This window comes from Perca fluviatilis, chromosome 21, assembly GCF_010015445.1.
Source record: "Perca fluviatilis chromosome 21, GENO_Pfluv_1.0, whole genome shotgun sequence".
Lineage (NCBI taxonomy): Eukaryota > Metazoa > Chordata > Actinopteri > Perciformes > Percidae > Perca > Perca fluviatilis.
Window position 1 is genome coordinate 7,448,293 of NC_053132.1, and position 22,701 is coordinate 7,470,993.

Genomic DNA, 22,701 nt, shown 5'->3' on the forward strand with positions numbered 1-22,701 from the left:
AAGTTGCTTGACGGATAAAAAAAAAAAAAAAAAAGGAAGTATTTTTTTGGGAAAAAGAAACTGACATTATGAAAAAAAAATCATCTGATTCGGAGGCACTTATGGCTTGGCAACTCTTGTGCAGTCTGAGTTTTCCCAGGTGGTTGTAGTCAAGCGTCAAAGGCCATGATTACGATACTGGAACCAACGGGGATGCACTCAAACACAATCACATCACGCTCGTGTGTCATCACTGGCCTGAGCGCTTCTGTCTGGACTTTGTCACTGATCTACAATGACCAGAAGTATCACCTCTAATATTTCAGTCAATGCAACAAGAGATTTATCAATATTGTATCAAAATGCAGTTCATTATGGACATATATCAACTATTTACAACAGCAAAGTAGATTGCTCGCTTTCTTGATTTCTTCCTGGGTATTTAAAAAAATAAAAAATAAAAAATGTCTTGTTTGATTCCTGCAGCTTTCCAAAGAAACGAGTGAAGTTGCATTGTGCTGCATTGGTGTCCAGTTGACCCCCCCCCCCCCAGTCTCTGTGTGTCGTCTGCTTTTCTTTTGTTCATTCAGAGCTGGGCGAGGCCGCCGAGTCTATGTCGTCATTTTCCAGGTCGTTGGGCGAAGACGACTGTCCTCCCTTCACTCTCTTCCACTTCATCCTCCTGTTCTGAAACCACACTTTCACCTGTTGTACAGGAAAAAAAAAAGCTTCATAAGAATAAGCATCAAATTAAAAGCGTGTTTAATAAAAGGTCTTGATGTCATCTGCATTACATGGACATCACTGTTGAGGTAAATGTGCCTCAGCCATTTGCCTCTTGGTGTTCTCCCTCTGCAATAGTTCAAGATTAATATTGTTGATTTATTTATTACTGGATCAACAGAAAATGTATCTGCAGCTACTTTAATAATTTACTTAGTAAGTTAAGATAAGAAAATGTGATTGATTGTTGCAGCAGCAGAAAGGAAAGAAAAAAGTATGGATAAATAGAGTAAAAAAATAAGCATAACTATACAAGATCAATTAAAAACAAGATTACAAGGCAGAAGTGACAGTAGCAGCAAAAGTAGACTTATATATATATATATTAAGTAAGTTTGTCTGTTTGTCTGTAATTATAGTCCTGAAATGAAAATCATTAGTTGCAGCCCTACTAGTAAATAACAATGCATACTAGTAATTAGGTACTCCGTATAAGGAGTTAAAACAATTAGTATACTTGATAACCCTCACAGACAGTGCAGAATGCATTTTTTCCACCGAATTTGAAGTTGTAACAGGATCGCTGTGGTTTCTCTCTCCGTTTTGACATTTGTTTTTGCAAAATGTTACAACACGGTCAGCAGAAAAATAGACAAATAATCCCCCACAAATCTCCCAGCGCAGTGTATATACATTGGCTCAGTTTGCATTGGCCTTGCAAGGAGCACGAGTTGTCAGTACAAAGCTCTCAGTTCTGGCTCAAAATCCTCCGTGAACGCAGGCGGAGAGTATCGTATAGACACTGGGTCAAAAGAGTCAACTATCAGGATGTCGGCCTACGCAGGATGTGAGTTTACAGTGTGGCTAGTGCTCATCTGTATCATTGCACTGCTCTGAAAATGATATCATGCTTCGACTGTCCGGCCACGAATAGAGGCAACAACATACACTTCCTGAAATTACAGGGAAAACACAGCAACAACAACTGAGGGGTGAACACTTGTTAAGCCTGTGATTAAGAACATTCATTCAACATTCAGAAGCTCATAAAATATGCTTACAGATACCTGAACTGTTTATAACACCAGGACAAGCCAGTCCAAATAGACATGATTCATTAATACAATACTGATTCAATGTCAAATTAAATCTGGGATAGTCGAGCCATTTTTTGATATAGCGGATGAAGTGATACGACTGTTTTATTAACTGAGAATTAATTGGTTGTTTATGGGTTGACACGATTAGGCGGGTGTTATTCTATATTTTTCTTATTGTCAACAAATCCCCAAAAAACCAATCCAACTTAGTATGTCTGTGGTTTATCAGTCTATTCGTTCCTAAAGACTTGAATCTTTAAAATGGGTCACTGATATATAGTTTAATTTAAAAAAAGAACAGCTGGTCACTGTAGTTTTTAGCAAACGTTACAAAAACTGGAGTGCATCTGTTGGGGACTATTTTCAGCTGCGGATTAATACACATTTGGTGCTCTTGTAAGTATTTACAGCAGCAGGTTGTTGTACGTGGTATTAACTCAAAATAAAATAGTACCAATGTTCGTCATAGTGAAGGAACTATGTGCAACAGTGTGGCTGGTTGATGTGTTTTTAATAGTTTTTGGACAACAAATGGAGCTCTAAGGCAGAGAGGAATAAGATATACCAGTCTTTAGACACACAGGTTGTTAATAGGTTGTTAGTATGATGTTGTTGGTTTTGGTCACTTTTTTATATTAATACCACCCATTAAAACCAGTTGGATAATGTCAAAATGCTGCGACACTGAGCTCCAACCTCTTTTCCTCAGTTCAGGAAACCATTTTCATGAACTCATGAAGTCATGCTTTTCGCAGGACATGAGGACGATAGATTTAAAACTAAGATCATGCAAAGTGTTGAACTAAATCCAAATTTGGAGACGACTGTAGCAGCTCAAGGAATGAGAATGTTTTAGGTGACCTCTGCACATCCCACACAGCATTCCCACCTGCAACCCTGGGATTCAAATGAATCTGTTCCCACATCCTGCAGCTTCTTCCTCTCCGAGTTCCTCTGCTTATCGAGGCTGATTGAAAGGACGGCGAAAGGCCAAAGCATGTAGGATGAGATGGAAAAAAAGCCGACGAGCAGGACCAGCGGGAGCTCCGAGTGAAGATGGAACCCCGGCTGTGTGTGTGTCTGTCTGTACAAGTGTGTGTGTGTGTGTGTTGCAGAGGTCTGGGAAATAGATTTAGGGAGCAGACGGCAGTATGTGTGGTCACTGTGGCACTGTGGCCTCATTAGGAGGAGCTGGAACACTGGGCCTGACAGGCAGACTGGGGTTTTCATTCAGCAGCATTGACACATGTTCGCCCGATTTCATCGAGTCTGGAGCTGCCGCCCACTTATTAAAGCTGCATGTCATTCTGCGAGAACCACAGGATGAAAAAAAAATGTGTGGAAAAACCGTTTCATTATAATCTAAATGCATCTATGTGTGTGCATTATTATTATCGTTACAGAGTGGAAGGAGACATTTAGAATACCGTGGATGCCGTCCACTTTGAATTAAGTGATGATGACCTTTTTAGATGTATTTGTTTGATTTATTTTGTATTGCATGCCTCTGGAAACCAAGCTATTTGAGTTATTGGTGTTTTATTTTTCTGTTCTTCTTTCTGGTTAAAACCTTTCGGGAATTTTGCAATTGGAAAAGCATAACCGTAAGAATAGAAAAACAATTGTTAGCCGGTCTTTCTGCCCAAATACATTTACTGGTAGAAACAAATTTCTTACCATTTCTTTCAGTATTTGTAACATAAACCTTTCTGCTAGATTTTGTATTTAGTTTTTTTGCGGGGCGATTCAGAGGATTCTTTTAATAAAGGTCCAAAGTCCAAAATCAGAGATTTGTCTTTACGTAAGTGAGTCACATTTAACTCTGCAGAAATAAGAATGAAAACAAAACTCTCACTTGTTCATTTTTAAGATATTTGAATAATGAATGATACAGATTGATCAGGGGCGTCGGACTGGGGGGAAAAAGGGGACTGAGTACCCAGGGCCCTCATGTGAGGAGGGCCCAAAAATATGCTAGAATGAATAGCTGTGGATGTGGGGAGGGGCCCATAGAAAATGCCTTTCTACAGGGCCCAGAATTCTGTGCTACGCCCCTGAGAGTGATGATAATAGAATTATTCTATATTTTCTTTTTTTTGCTCTACTTGGAATCAATCCAGTGTGAGGGAGAGGGGCCTACCTGTCTCTCTGTGAGGTCCAGGTTGACGGCGATCTCGTAGCGGCGGAGCCGGGTCAGGTAGTTGTGGTGGGTGAACTCAGCTTCCAGTTCTCTCAGCTGCTCCTTGGTGAACGCTGTGCGCTCTTTCCGGGCCTTGCAGCTGGAGTCCACCTTAAAACTGGAATCCTGGATATCTGGAGGGAATCAGAAAGGAAATGCATTTCGTGCAGTTTGAGGCGTGTGTTTTGCTCGCTCATGTATGCTGACAAACGAACATATTCTTAGCATTATTTTAGAGGGCCTACTTTTCTCATCACATTGGTTTAACTAGGGGTGAAATAATAATAATGTGTATTAGATATGATACATTTTCATCTTTTATCCCTCTATTTTTTCTACATAAAGGGTTAGGAACCCAGTTAGTCCGACATGACGTGATTCTACCAACACAGCCTTCTACTTTCATTTCATTCACGGTTAATCCTCATTTTTGTGACCAGCCTCTAGCTGACTATTAACCAGGACTTAAGGACCTTTCCAACCAACAAACCACAACTCCAAAGACCCTTTAGTGGGAGGCCCCTTATATAGTAAACACCAAAACCAGCACTGTCAAAAAAGACCACCCTGACCTGAGCATACGAGTCCTGTTCACCTGCAGCGTGTGTGCAGTGAGTACGCACGTACATTTCTGTGTGCTTGCATGTGTAGTTTTTTTTGTTGTTGCATGCCTTCTGCCTTTATTTGTTCGTTCACGCGTTTAAGTACAAATTCATGCTTTTGAACATTGATTCATGGTGTGTGAGTGGGCATATCGGCAGAGGGCAGGGCCCACCAAACCAGCCACAGAGGGACTGAGTTAGGAGAGGAATGCAGCGGAACATCGTTAAAGCCTCTAACAAAAGAACAAAGGTGCGGATGTGTCCAGGTCTGACTGCTACGTGTGTGTGTGTGTGTGTGTGTGTGTGTGTGTGTGTGTCAGGAGATTTCCCTCTGGAGCACTCAGTGGGGAGATTCACATTAACTCATCTCAACATGACAGCAAAATACATCAGGAAAAAGCCTGAGATATCTCTATGAATGTGGCGGTCAGTTGTGAGGGCTGACCAGTACATTTGAATTTCAACTACACTGACATCAGTTTCTGTGATTATCCAAACTTTCACGAGACAAAAGTCGCAGTTTATTGCAAAGATTTATAGATGGGAAATGGTTGAATTTCAACCCTCATTTACCAGGATAAATACACATGAAAGCTGATTGATTTAACTTTCAGTACAATGTATGAAAGGGAAAGAGTTTGGGGTAATATTTGTGCATTGGTAGCGACACTAGCAGCTGATGTAATCTCTAGAAAATGGTTCCAATTTGTCAAAGTGAGAAGTTTTGCTCGGTGTTTGCCAGAGCAGCGGGCCAGAATGTGAAATGGACTGCTGTACCCGGGCCAGATGTGACTGGGCAGACCAGGACATGTGTATGTGTGTGTGTGTGTTTGTGTGCGTGTGCACACGTGTAGTCTGTGCATGTGTGTGCAAACGCCCGATGTGTGTGCTGGAGGGCCAGCGTGACGTGCCAAAAAGCCTTCTTATTGTTGTTTAAGTGTCATTAATGACGCGCTGCCCTGAGTGTGCCGACGCTGCCTGGCCTCGGCAGGTCTGGTCTGGAGCTGTGTCAAGCAGGTTTCGTTAGACTGAACACCTGGCAGGGCACATACCGGCTCTCACTAAACAGGCCCCCAATAAATATCTTGCACAGCCAGAGACCGTAAACTTGCAGGGAGAAGGCTTCTGCACCCAGCAGGGTCCCAAAGACAAACAGCATTTGGTGGCTTTTTGGGTGGATGGCGCAAAAGTAGTTTGTCTTCATCAGGACTGAATTAAAGCGCTTAGTGATTGTTTTTAAATAAATAAAAACCCAGGTGGAAATTACAGGTGTGACTGCTCACATAATTTGTGTGTGAAAGTAGGAGTATTTGTAAGCAGATATAAGAATATTTTAAGAGTTTAGAAGAGTGAATAGGCAGTTAATGTATGCTTGATAACATAAATTACTGTATTTCTGTTTTGTTCATATGTGTAACCATGCATGCATGTTACTATACTATACTCATAATTAGTAACAAATACATTAATAAACATTTACAAATGTCTGTAGCCAAAGAATCTGAATTTTAAAAAGTCCTAATAATTGCTATGTTTATTATAGTGAGTTAGAAACCATTTTCTTAGTGTTTATATTCAGCTAATAAATAATATATAATAATAAAAAAAATTAAGTGTAACTGTTGTGATTTTATAATGAAACATAACTGAAACGTTTTAGTCCTCAGATTTTTAGCCAGTGTTTACATCAATGTTCCATGTCTATGTTACATATTGTGACGTATTATAAACATAACTATTGGTCTAACTTTGTATTTAAGTCATATCAGATGCCAGCTTGAGTTTACGGTTTTGGAAAAGTGCGCCATATCTGTAGAAACACACACAGACTGTATCGCAGCTCTGTGTGTAACGCGAAAGCCTTCAGGCCATTTTCCTAATATATGCTCTTCTACCAGATCGTCAATACAAGACTGAATGGCTCTTTTCTAAAAACCAAGAACTGATGTAGTGGTCAGACATGTTGCATGCACTCAGTGGGAGATTGTGTTACGGCTTAACGACAGGAAAATGTCAATGGATAAGAATGTAAAAAGTGGGCTCGCAGGGAAAGTGATTTTACCAGACGTGGTCTGGCATGTTTTCAGTGTAGTGAGTGGAGGTTACAATAAGGTAAGAAAGGGAGGGGGTGATGGGGTCTGTACTCCCCCACCATTCCCTTCAATTGGGCTGTTGCAGACATTGGACATGTATTTTTTTTTTTTTTTATAATTATTCATGCTCTTTATAATCAGATATGGTATGTTTGGACAAAAAAGATAATCACAACGAAGCAGTTGATGACAGTATCTTGAAGTGTGACTGTATGATGGAGCCAACTCCACCCAAAGTGGATTAAAATAAACATTAATCACCATAGCCAAATCTCAATCACAATATGTACAAAAAAAAAAACTCTCTTTAAGCTCAGTTACACTAGAAGCTACTTGATTTTCTTTTATAAAAATGTCCAGTATTTCTTATTAGGTGTAGAGGGCAAATTTCCAGTCTCATTGCATGCATCATCTTTGTGATGAAAACAAAGTAAACCGGCTGAAATTCTTCAGTTTAGAAAACGGTTTTCACAGATTGAAATGTGAACGTTTCAGATGTGTTGGACGTGGTGTTATTTTCATTCAGCACTTCAGCACATTCAAACTTTTACACCTTCAGATTCAGTTTAAATATACGTAAACATTTACTTAAGTTTGTCGCTCTCGTTGTTAATGTTACGCGTGAAACTTTTGGGAATTAGTTCGTCATGGATATCAGTTACTTTTGTTTCCTTTTAGCAAGTGTGGAATCTGATAGGGGGAATAAATTGCACTATAATTTAAAAGCATACGATGATACTATTTCAATGCTTACAACACAACTCTAAGTATATATACAGTATGAGGATACATGAACTCATTCTTTTGTGGCAAAGAGTTCTTTAAGCAGAGGGCATTACTGGGAATAGAGTAATATGAATATTATCTTCTTATTTTGGCTCACTAGAGTTTGGGAAAGTTTTTTTACATGATCGCTTTTTTCCTCTTCGATAATTTTAGTTGAAAAAGTTCTGAATTTAACGATAATTTGCCGATTCCCAAAAACCTACAGCAGGATTGCGTATCAATTAATTTCACTAATTCACATTTGAGACTTATGAATCTATAATTAACAGTAAACAAAACAGTCTGAAGCACCTGTGACGCCTAAACCACTTCTTCTCCACAGAAGCCTGATGTCATATTTTAATCATCATCTTGAACGTGGACATGCTGTTCTAAAACAATGGTCTATTTCCCACGGATACAGGGAGCAACGTTCACGTCCCATTAATCGTTTCAGCCTTTTGAACAATAAGAGGATGCAACTGCTACTTAAAGTGTGTGTCTTGAACACAAAAGTCTTGTCACCTTCTCACCTTTCACATAGCGATCTGGTGAGAGTGCTGCTTTGAGATGGGTTAGGTGAGGAAATAAAGGGAGGATTTGTGGTCACTGCCAGCTGTGATACAGGGCAGTGAAGAAATCCCTAACCTTGACATACTCACCAATTGCTACACTTTAAATGGAGCAACAATGGCATGACTTTTTTTTACACCTGTGTGCAGAGGTTTGGAAAAATGATCATGGGGTTACCATAAATCTTTCATTTTTGCTGCTTCCCTGGCACACTTCCATGTTTCCACCACCATATGCACCAGTGTACAGTAGAAAAAGAGGAATGTGGACTATAATTTTTAATGCTCCCAAATGTGCATTTAATTTTTTTCTAAGCCTCCTGCGATTAGTTTTCGGATGCTCTTATTTCCCTTTAAAACCCAGCACGCCCCAGCTGACTACCATCTATCCCGCTGACTTACCTGTGACATCTCTCTTCCTCTTATTGGAGCTCTTCTTGTCTGAGTCGGCCGACGCCACGCTCTGGGGCGAGTATTCTCCCTCCAGGCACCCGGGCACGGCCCCTGGAAGCCTGTCTCCCGCCGCACTGTCCAGCTCAGGCCCTCCACCTACTGCTACGGGGGCGACGACGGGCAGGCAGGCCTCGGGCGCTCTTACCCGTGTCTCACAGGGGTTGAACTGCCAGTCAGCTCTCTGGTATGCCCCCTGGCTCTCTTGGTACAGTCTGTCGTCGCGGGGGTAGACTGCGTGCGGCGCAGTGGGCACCAGGCAGGAGCTGGAGAAGTCTGTGTAGGCCAGGAAGTCGGGCTTCTGGTGGAGGGAGAAAGAGGCCTGCTGGTAGGGCGACTGCAGATTGGCTCCCGGGACCCCTGAGTGAGGGTTCCTCATGCAACCCCAGATCGGGCTGCTGGGGTGGGCGCTCCGCATGCAGCTGCTGGCTGGCTGATCCATAGTGACGCAAAAACACTTCACACAGTCTTGATTAATGTCTTTTTACAAGGGTTTTCCTTGTAGAGGAGTTGGAAACCCCTTCCCCCCTCCCTCAAAAAACAAATTAGGACTGGAAATTTGTGTCTCTGTCAGTCTTGAGAAACATCCACCGCAGCTGACTAAATGCACATCATCTTCTCACTGCATCCACTCGCCCAGGAATACTCACTTCTGTCAGAGGCTGCTGACTCTTCCACAGGCCACAGCGCGCGAGGATAGACGCCTTCCTGTGACAGCGCGTTTCCCTTTCTCTCTCTCTCTCTCTCTCTCTGGTGTGCGTGACGTCCTCTGGAGCCTCTGGTCCTGACACACTCTCGCACACTTTCCCCGTGTCTTGCTCTCACACACCCTCTCTCCCGGACTGATCTGACTGGCTTGTGGCTCGGCGGGAGAGCTGCATCCGCAACTGCATGACTCCCCTTCTCGGGCTGGCTGTTTTCACAACTCTTCTAAGGCATTCTTGACAAGTGAGCCCTCCTCCTTTTTAAACATATAGGTGGGAAAGAGTGGCAAGTTTATGGAGTGTAACGTGAAACTGCAGAGGAGGAGCCCTGCCGGCCACATGTTGGTAGTACCCTCCAACCAACCCTGCCTCATCAACTATTAATCACGGGGGAAATTTTATATGCACATCTAATGGGCTTTCCAGACATGGGGCTTTTTAAAGGGACATTGTCTGTCGAATATAAAGCGAGCACCCACCCACGTGAGAGCTGGGGACCCTGACTTATTTCAGCTCTTTAGCAATATCTGACACCCAATTTGGTTCCTTTTTTGACACCCTTTAGAGGAAAGTTAACCCTAACCCTTTCCCTCTGCACCCTTGATCCCCGCCTGTCCTCTCCAATCTGAGAAGTCTTTTTTTCTTTCCCTGTTTTTATGAGTGTGTGTGTGTGTGTGTGTGTGTGTGTACATTCATTCTACACACCCAAATCCACCTGGCTGTACTTTCTTTAACGTTGAGGTGATAGAGGGACTGGATTTGATATTAGCTACGCAGGCTCCCACACCTCTTGAGGTTTTCTCACTTTAGTGAAAACACAATATGAAATTTCAGAGCCATATTTCAATAAACACAAGCTAATATTTTCTCTTCAAAAAACACTGTGACTGAGGGATTGGGCTAATTTTTTGTGTATGGTCTCTGTGTGGAGCCCTTCTTGCTTATTATGTCTGAGATATTGAGCACTTGTGTGTGACAGCAATCGCACGCAGATTAACCACATTTCAACGTACAGAGATGTGATTATTCAATTTTCTGATCACTGACTTTCAATCTGTGCAGGCTACTCATAACGGAAGCCACTTCCTCATGAAGTAATGTCTGTAATACCATTAAACCCTTTTGACTAAACCAAAATTTGGACTCAATTTCAGCGTATCCGTTACCCAATAAACCTACTGAACCACACTTTACAAAAATGCACAGTTGTTCTTCAATACTGCTCATATTTGTGAGCTGAGGTTTGCCTTCCTTGTGTGTCCTCACTTTGCTCCTGACCTCTCAGACAGGGGGAGGTGGATCAGACCTCCATCCAGAGGAGAGATAGAAGCTGTAAGAGAAGAAAGAACAACGGAGATAAAGAGTTCACCTCAGAGAAAATGAGAACTTTTTTTGTACTTCTGCTGGTGACTATTTCATAGCCAGAAAGAGAAACAGAAAAATGGGCTGAAAAGAAAGCTTAAATGACCCTGTACCGCTATCGCTCTCTGGATGCTACGATATAATCGGACCCTCTTTTGTACACAATGCACTCAGTTGCAACCAAAGAGAAAGAGAGATGGAACGAAACTCTAGAAAGAAAAGAAAGAAACAAGTAAAAAAAAAAAAGAAAGATCTGAATATCCACTGCCCCGAATGTGAAGGAAAGAAAGAAAAAAAAAAAAGCCAGCAAAAGTAGGAGTGGACGAAACGAAAGAAAAAAAGTCAGATCGAGAAAGAGAGTCACAGAGGAGAGTGTCTGAGGTCACACACCAAAACCTTTCCATTTACCCAGCAAATTGTTGAGCCATGAAGCATCCCCTCGCTTTTACTGGCAGTCTGAGCTCTGGCCGCACCGCAGGGAGCAGAGGTTACACTGCATTTGTGGTCAGAGCAGGGGCCATCTGTGTGTCAGTATAAATTAGAGTGTGTGTGTGTGTGTGTGTGTGTGTGCGCTGTGAAAATATACGTCACTGAGAGTGTGTGTGTGTGTGTGTCCACGTGTCTCACTGAAAGAGATATAGGGTGTTTACGTGTATTTCTGTGAATGTAAAAGAAAGTCCCAAACAAGCTTTTGGACATTATTAAAAGGATAAAGGCACAGCAAAAATCAATCTACAGGTCTTTGCAAAATATTTTGTTCTTGAGTTATGTTGACATAGTGACTACGTTCAGGGCTGGTTGGTACTGTAGCTGGCAGGATAACTGTCACACGCTAGCCAGCAACAATAGCTCTCCAACCTTTCTATTTTCCCTGGCATTTTGTTCTCATGATTGCACATTATGTCATTCAATAAAGAGTTTAATTTAGGACGGGGAAAAGTATACAGAGCCAACAAGCTTGTTAACAGACAGTTAGCAAACTAGCTTGGTCACTAACAGGACAATGAGTTCACTCAGTTAATTATACCATAGACTCCTTTCTCTTATAATGATTTACTTTGCCCCCCGCAAGCAAATCCCCCAACCACAGTGATTCCATTGCAATTAATTGATTTCGGCGGGAAATGTTGCCGTTTTAAATGCTGATGAGACCGGGTCTTAAGGCCGTTGATATTAATTTTTTTCATATTGTCAAAAATTCCCCCCCAAAAAAGACCAAAACTACAGTAATAGGAGTGTAACGGTACACGAAATTCAGTATGTACCACGATTTTGGGGTTACGGTTCGGTATATTTTTGGTAAGACGGAAAATTGGCCGTAATTAATGCTAACAGTTAAGGCCATCGAAACAAAAGGGCACTAAAATACCGGAATATTGTCAATAAGAAAAAATAATTAACACAAATGTCAGTAATGCACCATCATAAGACTCTGACCTGTTGATAATTCCTGTCCTGGGCTGCAGCTTGTGCTCGTTTATACAGGACAGAACACAGACAGAACACTGTAGCCGGGCTCAAGCACTGGCCTGGTCCGAATCTGCAGTGGAAAGCTTCCAGTCTGTTTTTGTTTCGTTCTGCTAATCAACCCATTCGGGTGATGCCGTCGTAAATTAAATGTTTGAAGTGTTTCCACAGTCAGACCCGTCTTCAGCTGAACAATGTCGGCATACAGTTTAGAACAAATCATTGTCCAATGAGCCTGACTAGTAGAACCAACTGTGGACTAGCATGCTACAGCTGATCCCTGGGTCAGCGACTGAGTTCCTGGCAAATACACGGTTTACTCCAATTTCAGTTAACATTTGGTAAAAACTACAGTGCCCAGCTGTTTTATGACATTACGGAGCCTTTCATAAACATTAAGCTATATATTTGTGACTGTTTTTTTTTTTTTTTCAAGGATTATGTTCTCAGTAGTAACAAATGGGCTTCTGGCTGAGCGCCACAAACAGGGTGGAGAAGTCAGAAAGCCTTGAGAGACGGACTACAACACTAGGTTTTGGTCTTTTCTTATCCTCTAAGAAGCAGTGATGACAAACTTTTTAGATCTTTCTCAGTACGTTGCTAAATGTTTCACACGATGGTAGTAATGAGTGTGTGTGAGCATTTCTGCTACCCCCGTGTTTGTAAAACTGTAAGAGTGTTTGCTTAAGAAACTCGGGAGTATGTGAACTCTCACTCAGTCATACACACCATGGATTGCAGATAAATGAGCTGGACATGAGTCACATCTCCCCTCACCCTGCAGACAACCTGTTTCTGTCAGTCTAGCACTATGTGTCTATGTGTGTGTGTGTGTGTGTGTGTGTGTGTGTGTGAGAGAGAGAGAGAGAGAGAGAAAGTGGAAGTTTGAAATAAGGAAAAACAAAGTAAGATATTGCATTTACTGTATGTGCATATGTGTAAGTTTTGTACACGGTTTCTCTGTTATATGTTCATGTTTTCACGCTTCCCAATATATTTGAGCATGAATGTGCGTGACCGTGTGTGAATGTAAGTGTGTGTGTGTGTGTGTGTGTGTGTGTGTGTGTTTTCATCTGATCCATCTTCGTGACACTGGCAGGATTAGGGCCCTCCATCAGTCTTTTGTGTCTGACAGCGTGACCCCCTGTGACCCCACGTTCACCTGGTTCTTACCGGACAGTGGGAGCCCCTTATCTCTGCTACTGTCCTGGGGATGAGCCGGGGATGGATATGAGAAGGAGGGATGGGGAAAAAGAGAGCGGCAAAAAGAAGGACAGAGAACCAATGAAGCTTTTTTTTTATTAAATGCAGCATTATAGGCAAATGTTAATTTCTAAGATTCAGTGAAATCCATCTAAGATCTCTGTAGCCTCATGTTAAGTTAATTCAATCCACATTTGTGTACCCAACAGTGCCACTGAGATGGTATCTGCTGCCAAGATGACAGACAGACAGGAGCCAATAAACAAGACTACTGGTTTAACTCCTGCTGGTGCAGCCAAGAACCAAATCACAGCGACTTCTGTGCAACCAGAGGATGCAAAAGTACCACTCAGCTCCTTTACTTGAGAATCAGAAGATAAATTATACCGCATTAACAGTTAACCCACAGCATTCAATATGTTGCTCAGTTAAAGTTCGGGATGTTAATAATTGACCGAGACGCACGCAACACGCAACCACACGTGCCTTTCATTGGAGTATCGTTAGCTCATTAGTGAGCTTTTTAGTTACACAAGCAAGTTTGCTATTTAAGTTCTTTTTTTTTCCCTGCAAAGTTCATGGCTCTCAGGACCAACTGCTGAACGGCGCTCACAAAGGAGAGCTACGTGACACAAGTTAAATCAGCCTTCTACTAACACAGGGTATGCCAGGCAGACACGCAGCTGACACCCTCACAGCTAAACTAGCGGTGGAGACATTGAGACGTGGCTGCACGTGTCCACGACAATGCACACATCGTCACTGTGCGACCGGTAAAAGTCTGCAGCTTAGTCGCCCGGATAGCTCAGTTGGTAGAACAGGCGCCCATATATAGAGGTTTACTCCTCGACGCAGCAGGCCCGGGTTCGATTCCGACCTGCGGCTCTTTGCTGCATGTCATTTCTTCATGTTCGGTCATTAAAGGCCTAAAAATGCCCCAAAAAATAGGAAAGTATGTCTGAGCCTCCCACACAGGTAAGCTGGGACTTTGCTTGTTAATTAACAATTAATGATCGGTTTGCATCCCTATATAGTTAAAGTACATGCAGTAAAAATAATAACGCATTAAAGTACTCATTCTGAGAGCAGTTCCTTTTAATAGTTTTATAAATGCATAATGTCTCACACTATCAGCGTCTTAATGTTGTAGCTGGTCTAAAAATGCTAGCTAGTTTATACTCGTCATCATTCTCATTATAGGTTGGGCATGTAAAACCTTACAGGAGCCACAGATTGCATCAATATAAATACAAAACTATCATTTACAGCTTGTAATTATATAAAATGAAATGTGTGATGTTTTTGTGAACCATATTCATTATGTTCTGTCTTTTATGAGGTCTACTGAAAAGAAAGAACACTGAGGAATAGCTGGAAGTGGTTATTCATGCCCAACCTGTTTCAATAATAGTTTATAACACACAAGAGACTGTATAAAGAGCTTCAGGCATTGAGAGATGTGGGTGAAATGGTGTGTACTGTATTCTTTAGTTTGCCAACACTATAACTTAAAAGTCATTAGCAGTGTTGGCTAAGTGATGGACTGCTGGTCTGACAAATGGACTGGATTTTGAGCCTGCTTAGCCAAAAGAGAAAGGTGTACCAGCACTTCTGACTGTGAAAACTGTGTTTATATCCTCTGCGTGAAAAAGTCAGCCATCATGTTGGACAAGCCATTGGTGTTAATTGATTAACAAATGGTGGATATACACCAAAAAAACAGCACCAAACAATGAGAATTCTCTGAAGCAATGTAATGCCTGGCCACAACAGTGCAGCTCTCAGCATTTTTACCAATGGGTCTGTTGCAAAGACTTGGCTCAGAGATTTATATAAATTCTCTGGATGTCTGACTGACTGACTGATCCATCATAGCAACTATTTGTGTTCCAATATTATACCAATACTAGGAATAATATCTGCTGATTGTGCTTGAAAACGTATTGTCTGCTAATATTACAGCATTCTAAGTGTGTGTGTGTGAGAAGGTGCAAGAGAGGGGGTGGGCGGGGGGCACACACGTGCTAATAATCACATATGATCACATATGATTGGAATCAGGTGTTGGCAACAGTTTCTTGCTATTGTGAGGTAATAATATAGCTCTCTAAGGCTTTGTCCTCTCATCATCTCCCATTGTAAAGTTATTAACCATTTTTCAACGGTTCGATTTTCAGAGACTATCCTACAAAGTTAAAGCCAGTTTATACCACAGTATAGCGGTCATGAAATCCTAGGGTTTAGATCAAGTTTAAAAGTCACTAGAGAGAGCATGGAGGTCTAACAAAGGCAATGTTGGTCAGCTGGTCAGTTTAAATGGCTTCTGTCTGTTTAGATGTAAGGCAGTGGTGTTTCTAGGATCACGGCTCTGCTCTTGCGAAGAAGAGTGAACTAAAACATTTATTTTTCCCAGACTAAACTTGCAAAAACTAACTTTGTGGCCACTTTACTGAGTGGGTTTTTAGGGCTTTTCTGCCAGCTGCGGCCGAATTCGACACTACGAGAGCGATGAGAGAACACCAAAACAGTAAATTTTCAGGCCGTTAAAAGGAAACCACGAGCTAAAAGACACTAAAACGCTCCGTAGATCTGAGAGGAGTTGCAGAGTTTGGTTATAATTCTCTGCGGGTTCATCATTATGAGCAACACCTATCATATAAAAGTAGTCATGCAATCCATTGTTATTATAAAAGTATTGATTATAGCAGCTGCTATGCAAATTTATAGTGGAGAATATGATGAAACCAAGCTCCCATGTCTCTAACCCCACTTTCAGTCCTTTAGGAAAAGGTGTGAAACATACGCCCGTTTTCTTTTAGTAAAAACAAACATCAAAATGGTCTTTCACTGATCATCACAAGATATTTATGATTGAAAGAAAGGGAGATACTGTATTTGTTTTTATAGTGAAACTTTTACCTGAGTTAGTGCAAAGTATGAATTAAAAGTCCACTCAGATAACAAATTAAAACATTTCTCCTGAGGTTTGTTTATACAATAGCTGGGAAGGTATTCTTTTTTTATGGCAAATGTTTTAAAATGAAACAAATATGTGAAATACTTGAATTGAGAGTGAACTCTGACAAAATGTGGTGGTTCTAAGATCAAACTGTTCTTCTTGTACACCACTAAATAAGTTCAACTTCTCAATTCTCAGTGAACTGACCCCAAACATGTCGTCTAGTCTCATATTATAGCTTCCATGTTGTCATGTTTCAACAATGAAAACAGCTAATCTTTACCTCACCGACACTACACCACAAAAACTAATTTCCCTGCTGCCACAATACTACCGCATACTGTATAATATGAGCAGGGCCAGGCTGGCCCTCACTGTGGAAGCCACGCTACTGATTTCATTGGCAACAACATCAGACTTTAGTTCCAGCCACATTCTGACTCAGCTGTGGGCCACAGCATGAGTTAATACTTTGTCCATGGAAAATCGATTGAAGACTGCTCTCTAGTGGCTTTCAGTTGGAACAGCTGATATACGCCCAAACCTTCACTCACTGAAGAGTCAGTTCATCTCCTGAAGGACACACTGTCAGACAGTGATTGGATTATTGGCTTTTATAATTCCCATATAAATGTATTTAATACAGAAGCACATGCTTTTTTTTTTACCTTGAATCCTGGTTGTTTGTATTATTCATCAATAAAAAGCCAGTCATCAATCTTTTTCTGAAGGGTAGGGCTTGTGTGCAACAGCTTAGCAGCAGGATGTCACATTACTGCCATGAATAACAATCAGATATATACACTTTCTTCCAATAATGTGCTAATGTGTGTCCAACTGATGTGCTTTTGTACTTCTTTGGCCAGAGACAAATAAATCAATCTGGCTCCAAACAGTAACCTCCCATCCATCATGTCTGAGTGCATACCAAACTTCAGGTTATTTTAGAAGGTAAGAAGCTGGCCACAGGGCTGCGTGCTGCTATTGTGGCAAAGCTGCTTTCAGCGGTGACCTTTAAGAGTATTTGCACGCACACACACAAAAAGCTGCTCTACAGGAAACCAGAATCATCTACCCCGAGCTGTTGGTGATCACCTTGGCTATTTAACAGCATGAAACACAAGATAAATCAAGCTAAATGTCTGTGGGGTTCAAGGAATACCCCTGCTTTTGTGGGTGTCAGGAGGCACTGATCGGATATGCTTGTGTGCTTGTGTGTGTGTGTGTTCCTGTGTGGACAGTAGCACTATTGCGTATTCATGGCTATTACTTTCTTTTTTGTGTGCCTCTTTTTTTTTTTCCACCCCCCCCGGGCTCGCTTTTTTTTTTTGGGGGCGCGTTTTCTTTAAGGCCCCCCCCCCCCCCCCCCTCCTGTGTTTTTTTTCGCCTTCCTTTTCCCACCACACACCCCCCAAAAAACCCCCCCCCCCCCCCCCCCCCCCTTTTCTCCAACCCCCCCTCCCCTTTTTTTTTTTTTCCCCCCCCCCCCCCCCCCCCCCCCCCCACCCAACCCAATGTAGATAGTTCCAGCTGTGCAGAGGAATGGAGCTGTTCACACGCAAGCAAGATGACAGCAAGAACACATGTGCGCACATACTACCTGAAGCATAGACTTTAAGCATGTAAAATAACCTTTTCATACCTCTATGCAAGAACACACAAACACACACACACACACACACACACAAACACAAACACACACACACACACACACACACACACACAAAAGAACCACACTCTCATGTGTGGGTAAAATGAATCTAAAGACATAAACACAATAAAAGGGAAGGGAACGTCCCTTTAATTTACAGCAAGGCACACATTCATAATTTCCCTGCACTTCCCTTTAGCTGCAGTGATGTATTTCACCAATGTTGTGATTTGTGTTTACATTTTTTTTAATCTTTCCTCAGTTATTCCTTTAAAAAGGAGGGAGGCAGGAGGATGACAGAGGGGGAGTAGGGTCTGAACTGCAGCATTCTGTTTGCCCTTTTAAGGAGTGTTTTGTTTAATGTGTGTACAGTGTTGTATGTGACTGTGTGTGTATGTGTGTTGAAATGATTGATGCTGCAGGTTAAATGCTGCACCTGTGCAGGTCCGTTTTATATTTGTATCCATATGGCTGGGTCTCTGGGTTTTATATTTGTATATATATTTCTCCGTCTGTTTGTCTCTGAGTATGGATGGACACACATTACTTTTTCTGTATCATTCATATTCCCTGGAAGAAAGGTGACAATATATAACTGTTGCACATACAAAAAAAAAAAAAAATGAAATAAGGACATGCAACAACTGTCTGGATTCAAACCAGCAACATACTGTAACAATTACACTGTCAGCATCTTAAACCCCTAGGCCCGATGCCTGGCACAAATATATTTTATACACTACAGAACTAGGAATTTTGAGTTTCATGCTCTTTGCAGTAGTTCACAGCAGACCAAAGAAAATTCACCAATCAAATAACTTTCCAGATTACCACCTTAAAAGTCATTGTTTTAGCAACATAATCCATTTGATTACACAAATTCAGTGGTATTATTGGTAACTGTGTCTTCAAAATCTATATAATATGCAATTAAAAAATAATCACTTTGAAATGAATTTGCATTGCTTGTGAAATTATAATAATCTACAACCAATACCAAGCAAGAAAGTAAATTATGTTCAAAAGAATGTCAAATTAGATCACTTTTATTAAACTGCTTCTAACTGGGATTATTTTAACAGATCTGACAAGGCCATTTCAGAACAAAGAAAAACTTCAACCATATCAATGTGTAGTAGTTACAGTCATGAACAGCCAAGGGTACAAAATTAGCACCATCCACAGGCCAAATGCTGGTAAAATATGCAAGTGGCTGGCAGATTGTCTTCACTCACCAGCCAAAAAAGCAATTGTAATCGATTGAGTGGCTGATCAAATTTGAAAGTTCGCTAGCCATTTGGCTGGTGGACAAAAATAATAATTTGCACCCTGGTCGTGAACAGTACTGTACTTAGATAAGTATCTTCGATTACACCTTCACCATATAGGACAAAAAGAAATGAAGTCAAACTCCAATTCACAGAAGCAAGAAAGGTGGAAGACACCTTCATTTTGTGAGTTATGAGATGTATTTAAGTACTGAACTATAGGTCGGATCACTGCAGTGGAAATAATTAGAGCAGCATATATAGCTGAGACAAGCCAAAGCATATTATGGATTGCCACTGACATTATCCACTCTATAATGACAATGTGCAAGCGCTAAATTTCTTTGGGGTTTCAGTCAGAGTAATGTTAGGGTTAATGCCCCTGTCTGCCCTGTCAAAGCCACAGCAGACGAGGGTATGATAAGACACAAAGTATCTACGATGTGAGATTAATTGCCAGTGACAGCCTCCATTATGATAATTACCCTGTGTGTACATATATAAGTGAAACCCTATAGGGGTTCAGTGTGCAGTCAAGCCAATAGCAGAGTAGGGCATGATATCATGTGTGGTAAAATATGCAGTGCCAGAACAGGCACAAGAAAACAAATGTCTATATTTAGCTGGCTGACGCTTTTACGATGATGGATACTGTACCGAGTGAGTCAGCCCTCAATCAAAAAAGGGGGAAAAAAGGAAGAAGAGGAGGAAGAAAATAAAAAAGGAAAGGGAGGAAAGAAATTCCAGATGTCAACAGTAAAGTTTGTCCAGCTCCGGTTTGTGGCCACTGGAGCTTTGTGTACCTGCCCCTGCTAAAGCCATTACCTCCGGCTGCTGCGCCGGGGAAGCTGCACAACAAAGCCAGAGAATTCTCGGAAGCCCTTCAATCGAGCTCTCCAACATCATCCACGCACTGCTCCCTCTCCCAAGAACACACTGTTAATTTGACAGGGTGGAAAGGAGGAGGACGATGAAGGTGTGTGCCCTTATCCTGCCGTATTGTGTAATGTGTGAGCGTGTCCCTACAGTACCTCGTCAGATAACTAGAGTGCGTTTCATGCATTTGTGTATGTGAGTGGAATGTACTGTGCTGTACTGTAGTACAAACTTAGGTACTTTACTATTTCATGCAACTTTAACCTCTACTTCACTACATTTATGATGTACCCTTTACTGCACTACACTCTTTTCATAGTTCCGGCTACTAATTTCCTGCAGATGAAGATTTTACATGAAAAACTCATGATGACCTTATGAAATACATGATATGGATAAAAGTATGTAGACACCCGCACATTACACCCATATGTGATAGTAAGGTCTGGCACTATGCAGGCCAGTCAGGTTTTTCCACAACAAACTGGGAAAACCATTTCTTTATGAACCTGGCTGGCTTTGTGCACGGGGCGTTGTCATGTTGAAAGAGGAAAGGAACAAACGCAAACTGTTGCCACAAAGTTGGAAGCCCACTTTGTCTAAAATATCGACGGTAAGATGTTAAAGGTGCTGTAGGTAGGATTGTGAAGATCCAGGACTTAGCCCAAAAATTTGAAAATTCACAACTTCTCAGTCCCTCCCCCCTTTCTGCTAAAGCCCATGAGCAGTGATTGACACGCAGTTAGCACTGTTTCCTTTAGGATTTTTTTTAGCAGTGGGGGCAGGTCCGAACACCCCCGCCCCCCCGCTTTTCTGCCGAGTGACCGCGCTATTCTCGGACATGCACTCTAACAATACAGCCCTATTTCTGATACCGTGGGCGGCAGAAATGTTGCCGTGGGGGGCCGCCATGGTCAAATCAACATAGAGGAAACACTGAGTTAGACACCAACCCTGGCCCTGATTGGTGCATCTGAACAGGGAGCGGAGGATTTTTGCAAATCACACTACAGGCTGTAGGTGGTGCCAGAGGAGCCAGATTTTTTTTTTTTTTTTATTACCTGCTTCATGTAGTTCTACTGGAACATAGGGTCAGTTTCAGCAAATATGACAGAAAGTTGGTTTTATAAGGCTTACCTACTGAACCTTTAACATTATGATTTCTCCTAACTGGAACTAAGGGGCTGAGCACAAACCATAAAAAACAGCTCCAGACCAAAAGTACACCAACGTGTGTCATGGTGGCCATATAGTGTATAATGCAGTATAGACCCAATCGTGATGTTTGTTTAAAATAACTTCTGGGTAGAAAACTAATGGTCCAATACATACAATTTAACGGCGCTTACTTAACAGGGACAACTGGACATACTCTCATCTCATTTATCTAAAATGCATGTTTAATGCTTTCGAATATCAACACTTTGAGTGACATTAGGGTTGGAGATAGTGCTGCACGATATGAGGAAAATATGCGATATGCGATACCGTTGTTGAATGTCGTATTATAATTACGACATTGAATAAACATTATTATTACTTGCAATGAATAAACAGATATTAAAGTGTTCCCAGTTCTGCTGCTTTCAGTTTTCTGCTAAAATACAACAGATTGCTTGTTGAATTTAAAACAAATGAAATAATTTCTAACTTTTTTTTATTGAACAAATGTAACATTCTGAGATTCAATATAAAAGGCACCACCAAAAAATAATTAAAATGAATTTACATTGCAGTTTTCTGCTGATATTTTCTTTCAACTAACAAAAAATCCTGAGTGTCTTTTGCAATGTCGCAGCTAGGGGTGGTACGGTTCACAAAACCCACGGTTTGTTTCGTATCACGGTTTTAGCGTCACGATTTTCGGTTCTGTACGGTTCTTGTTATTTTTTCTTTTAATCTTTAACACTCAGCATATGGTATATAGCTTAATTATCCACAATGTAGGATACAGTATTAAATAATTATATAGTTATATCATGTAGCCTAATCATGCACAAACTGAATTTGACTTGACTTTAACCACATTATTGGGACCATCTCTGAGGAAAGCGAGGTGAGATTTTGATACAGCAAGAGGGAAGACATGGATGATTTCAACAAGCTTTACATTTATTTGGCAAAAAAAAGGGAGAATGTGTATTGGCATCTACAGGAACTTATGTGCCTTTTAGCACATGAAGATTGAAATATTACAGAATATCAATTGAAATAACTTGCTTTTATCAAACTGCCAACTTCAGTGTAGCTCTGGCAAAAATGTATCCTTTAAAAGAAAAAGAGAGGAACTCTTAAAGCTCCGTCTTTTGAATAAGTCAGAATACGTTAAACATTAGTTAGTTACCAACACACGTTAGTTAATTTCCTGTCCTGGCCTGGGCTGGGACACACATAAAGTTTGATAAAGTACTTCTTGGACTTATCATTGCACTTACAATAACGAGCGTAGCTGTCAGGCCCTCCTGTATACGTCTCATCTCAGTTTTTTTCCTGCATCCACCGTATGTGTTTGTGTATGTGCTTGTGTGTGTCCGCGCGTCAGTCGCGGGGAGAACTGAGCAGCCCGGCCCGCTGCAGAGACCCGACAGGATCTAAACTGCAGCCGCTTCAGCGAGTGAAAAAACGTTACAGTACATTGATGTTAAAAAGTATTCAGGTTGGCATGACGGCCTGAAATGTCTTTCGCTGTACGTTTTGTTGGTATCTTGTCCACCCCTCTTCTTTCGCGTGAAAGGTAAACACACTCTG

General features: G+C 41.4%; 1 protein-coding gene across 3 annotated transcripts in view; it reads right to left on the reverse strand.

Annotated features, from left to right (window-relative positions):
- Window positions 1-518: 518 nt before the first annotated feature.
- meox1 (mesenchyme homeobox 1) overlaps window positions 519-22,701 on the reverse strand; it is an 81,767-nt gene continuing 59,584 nt past the window's right edge. Inside the window, exons 2-8 of one of the 3 annotated variants that reach the window (XM_039787757.1) lie at window positions 13,170-13,203; window positions 12,726-12,813; window positions 10,938-11,050; window positions 10,434-10,497; window positions 8,416-9,424; window positions 3,943-4,115; window positions 519-684 (exon numbers count right to left, since the gene is read on the reverse strand). In XM_039787757.1, coding sequence (XP_039643691.1) covers window positions 562-684; window positions 3,943-4,115; window positions 8,416-8,905 — 786 coding nt within the window. In that variant the 5' untranslated portion in view covers window positions 8,906-9,424; window positions 10,434-10,497; window positions 10,938-11,050; window positions 12,726-12,813; window positions 13,170-13,203 and the 3' untranslated portion in view covers window positions 519-561. Of the gene's footprint in view, window positions 685-3,942; window positions 4,116-8,415; window positions 9,916-10,433; window positions 10,498-10,937; window positions 11,051-12,725; window positions 12,814-13,169; window positions 13,204-22,701 lie in introns of those variants that run through there. The other 2 variants (XM_039787758.1, XM_039787759.1) reach the window with 2 other exon arrangements.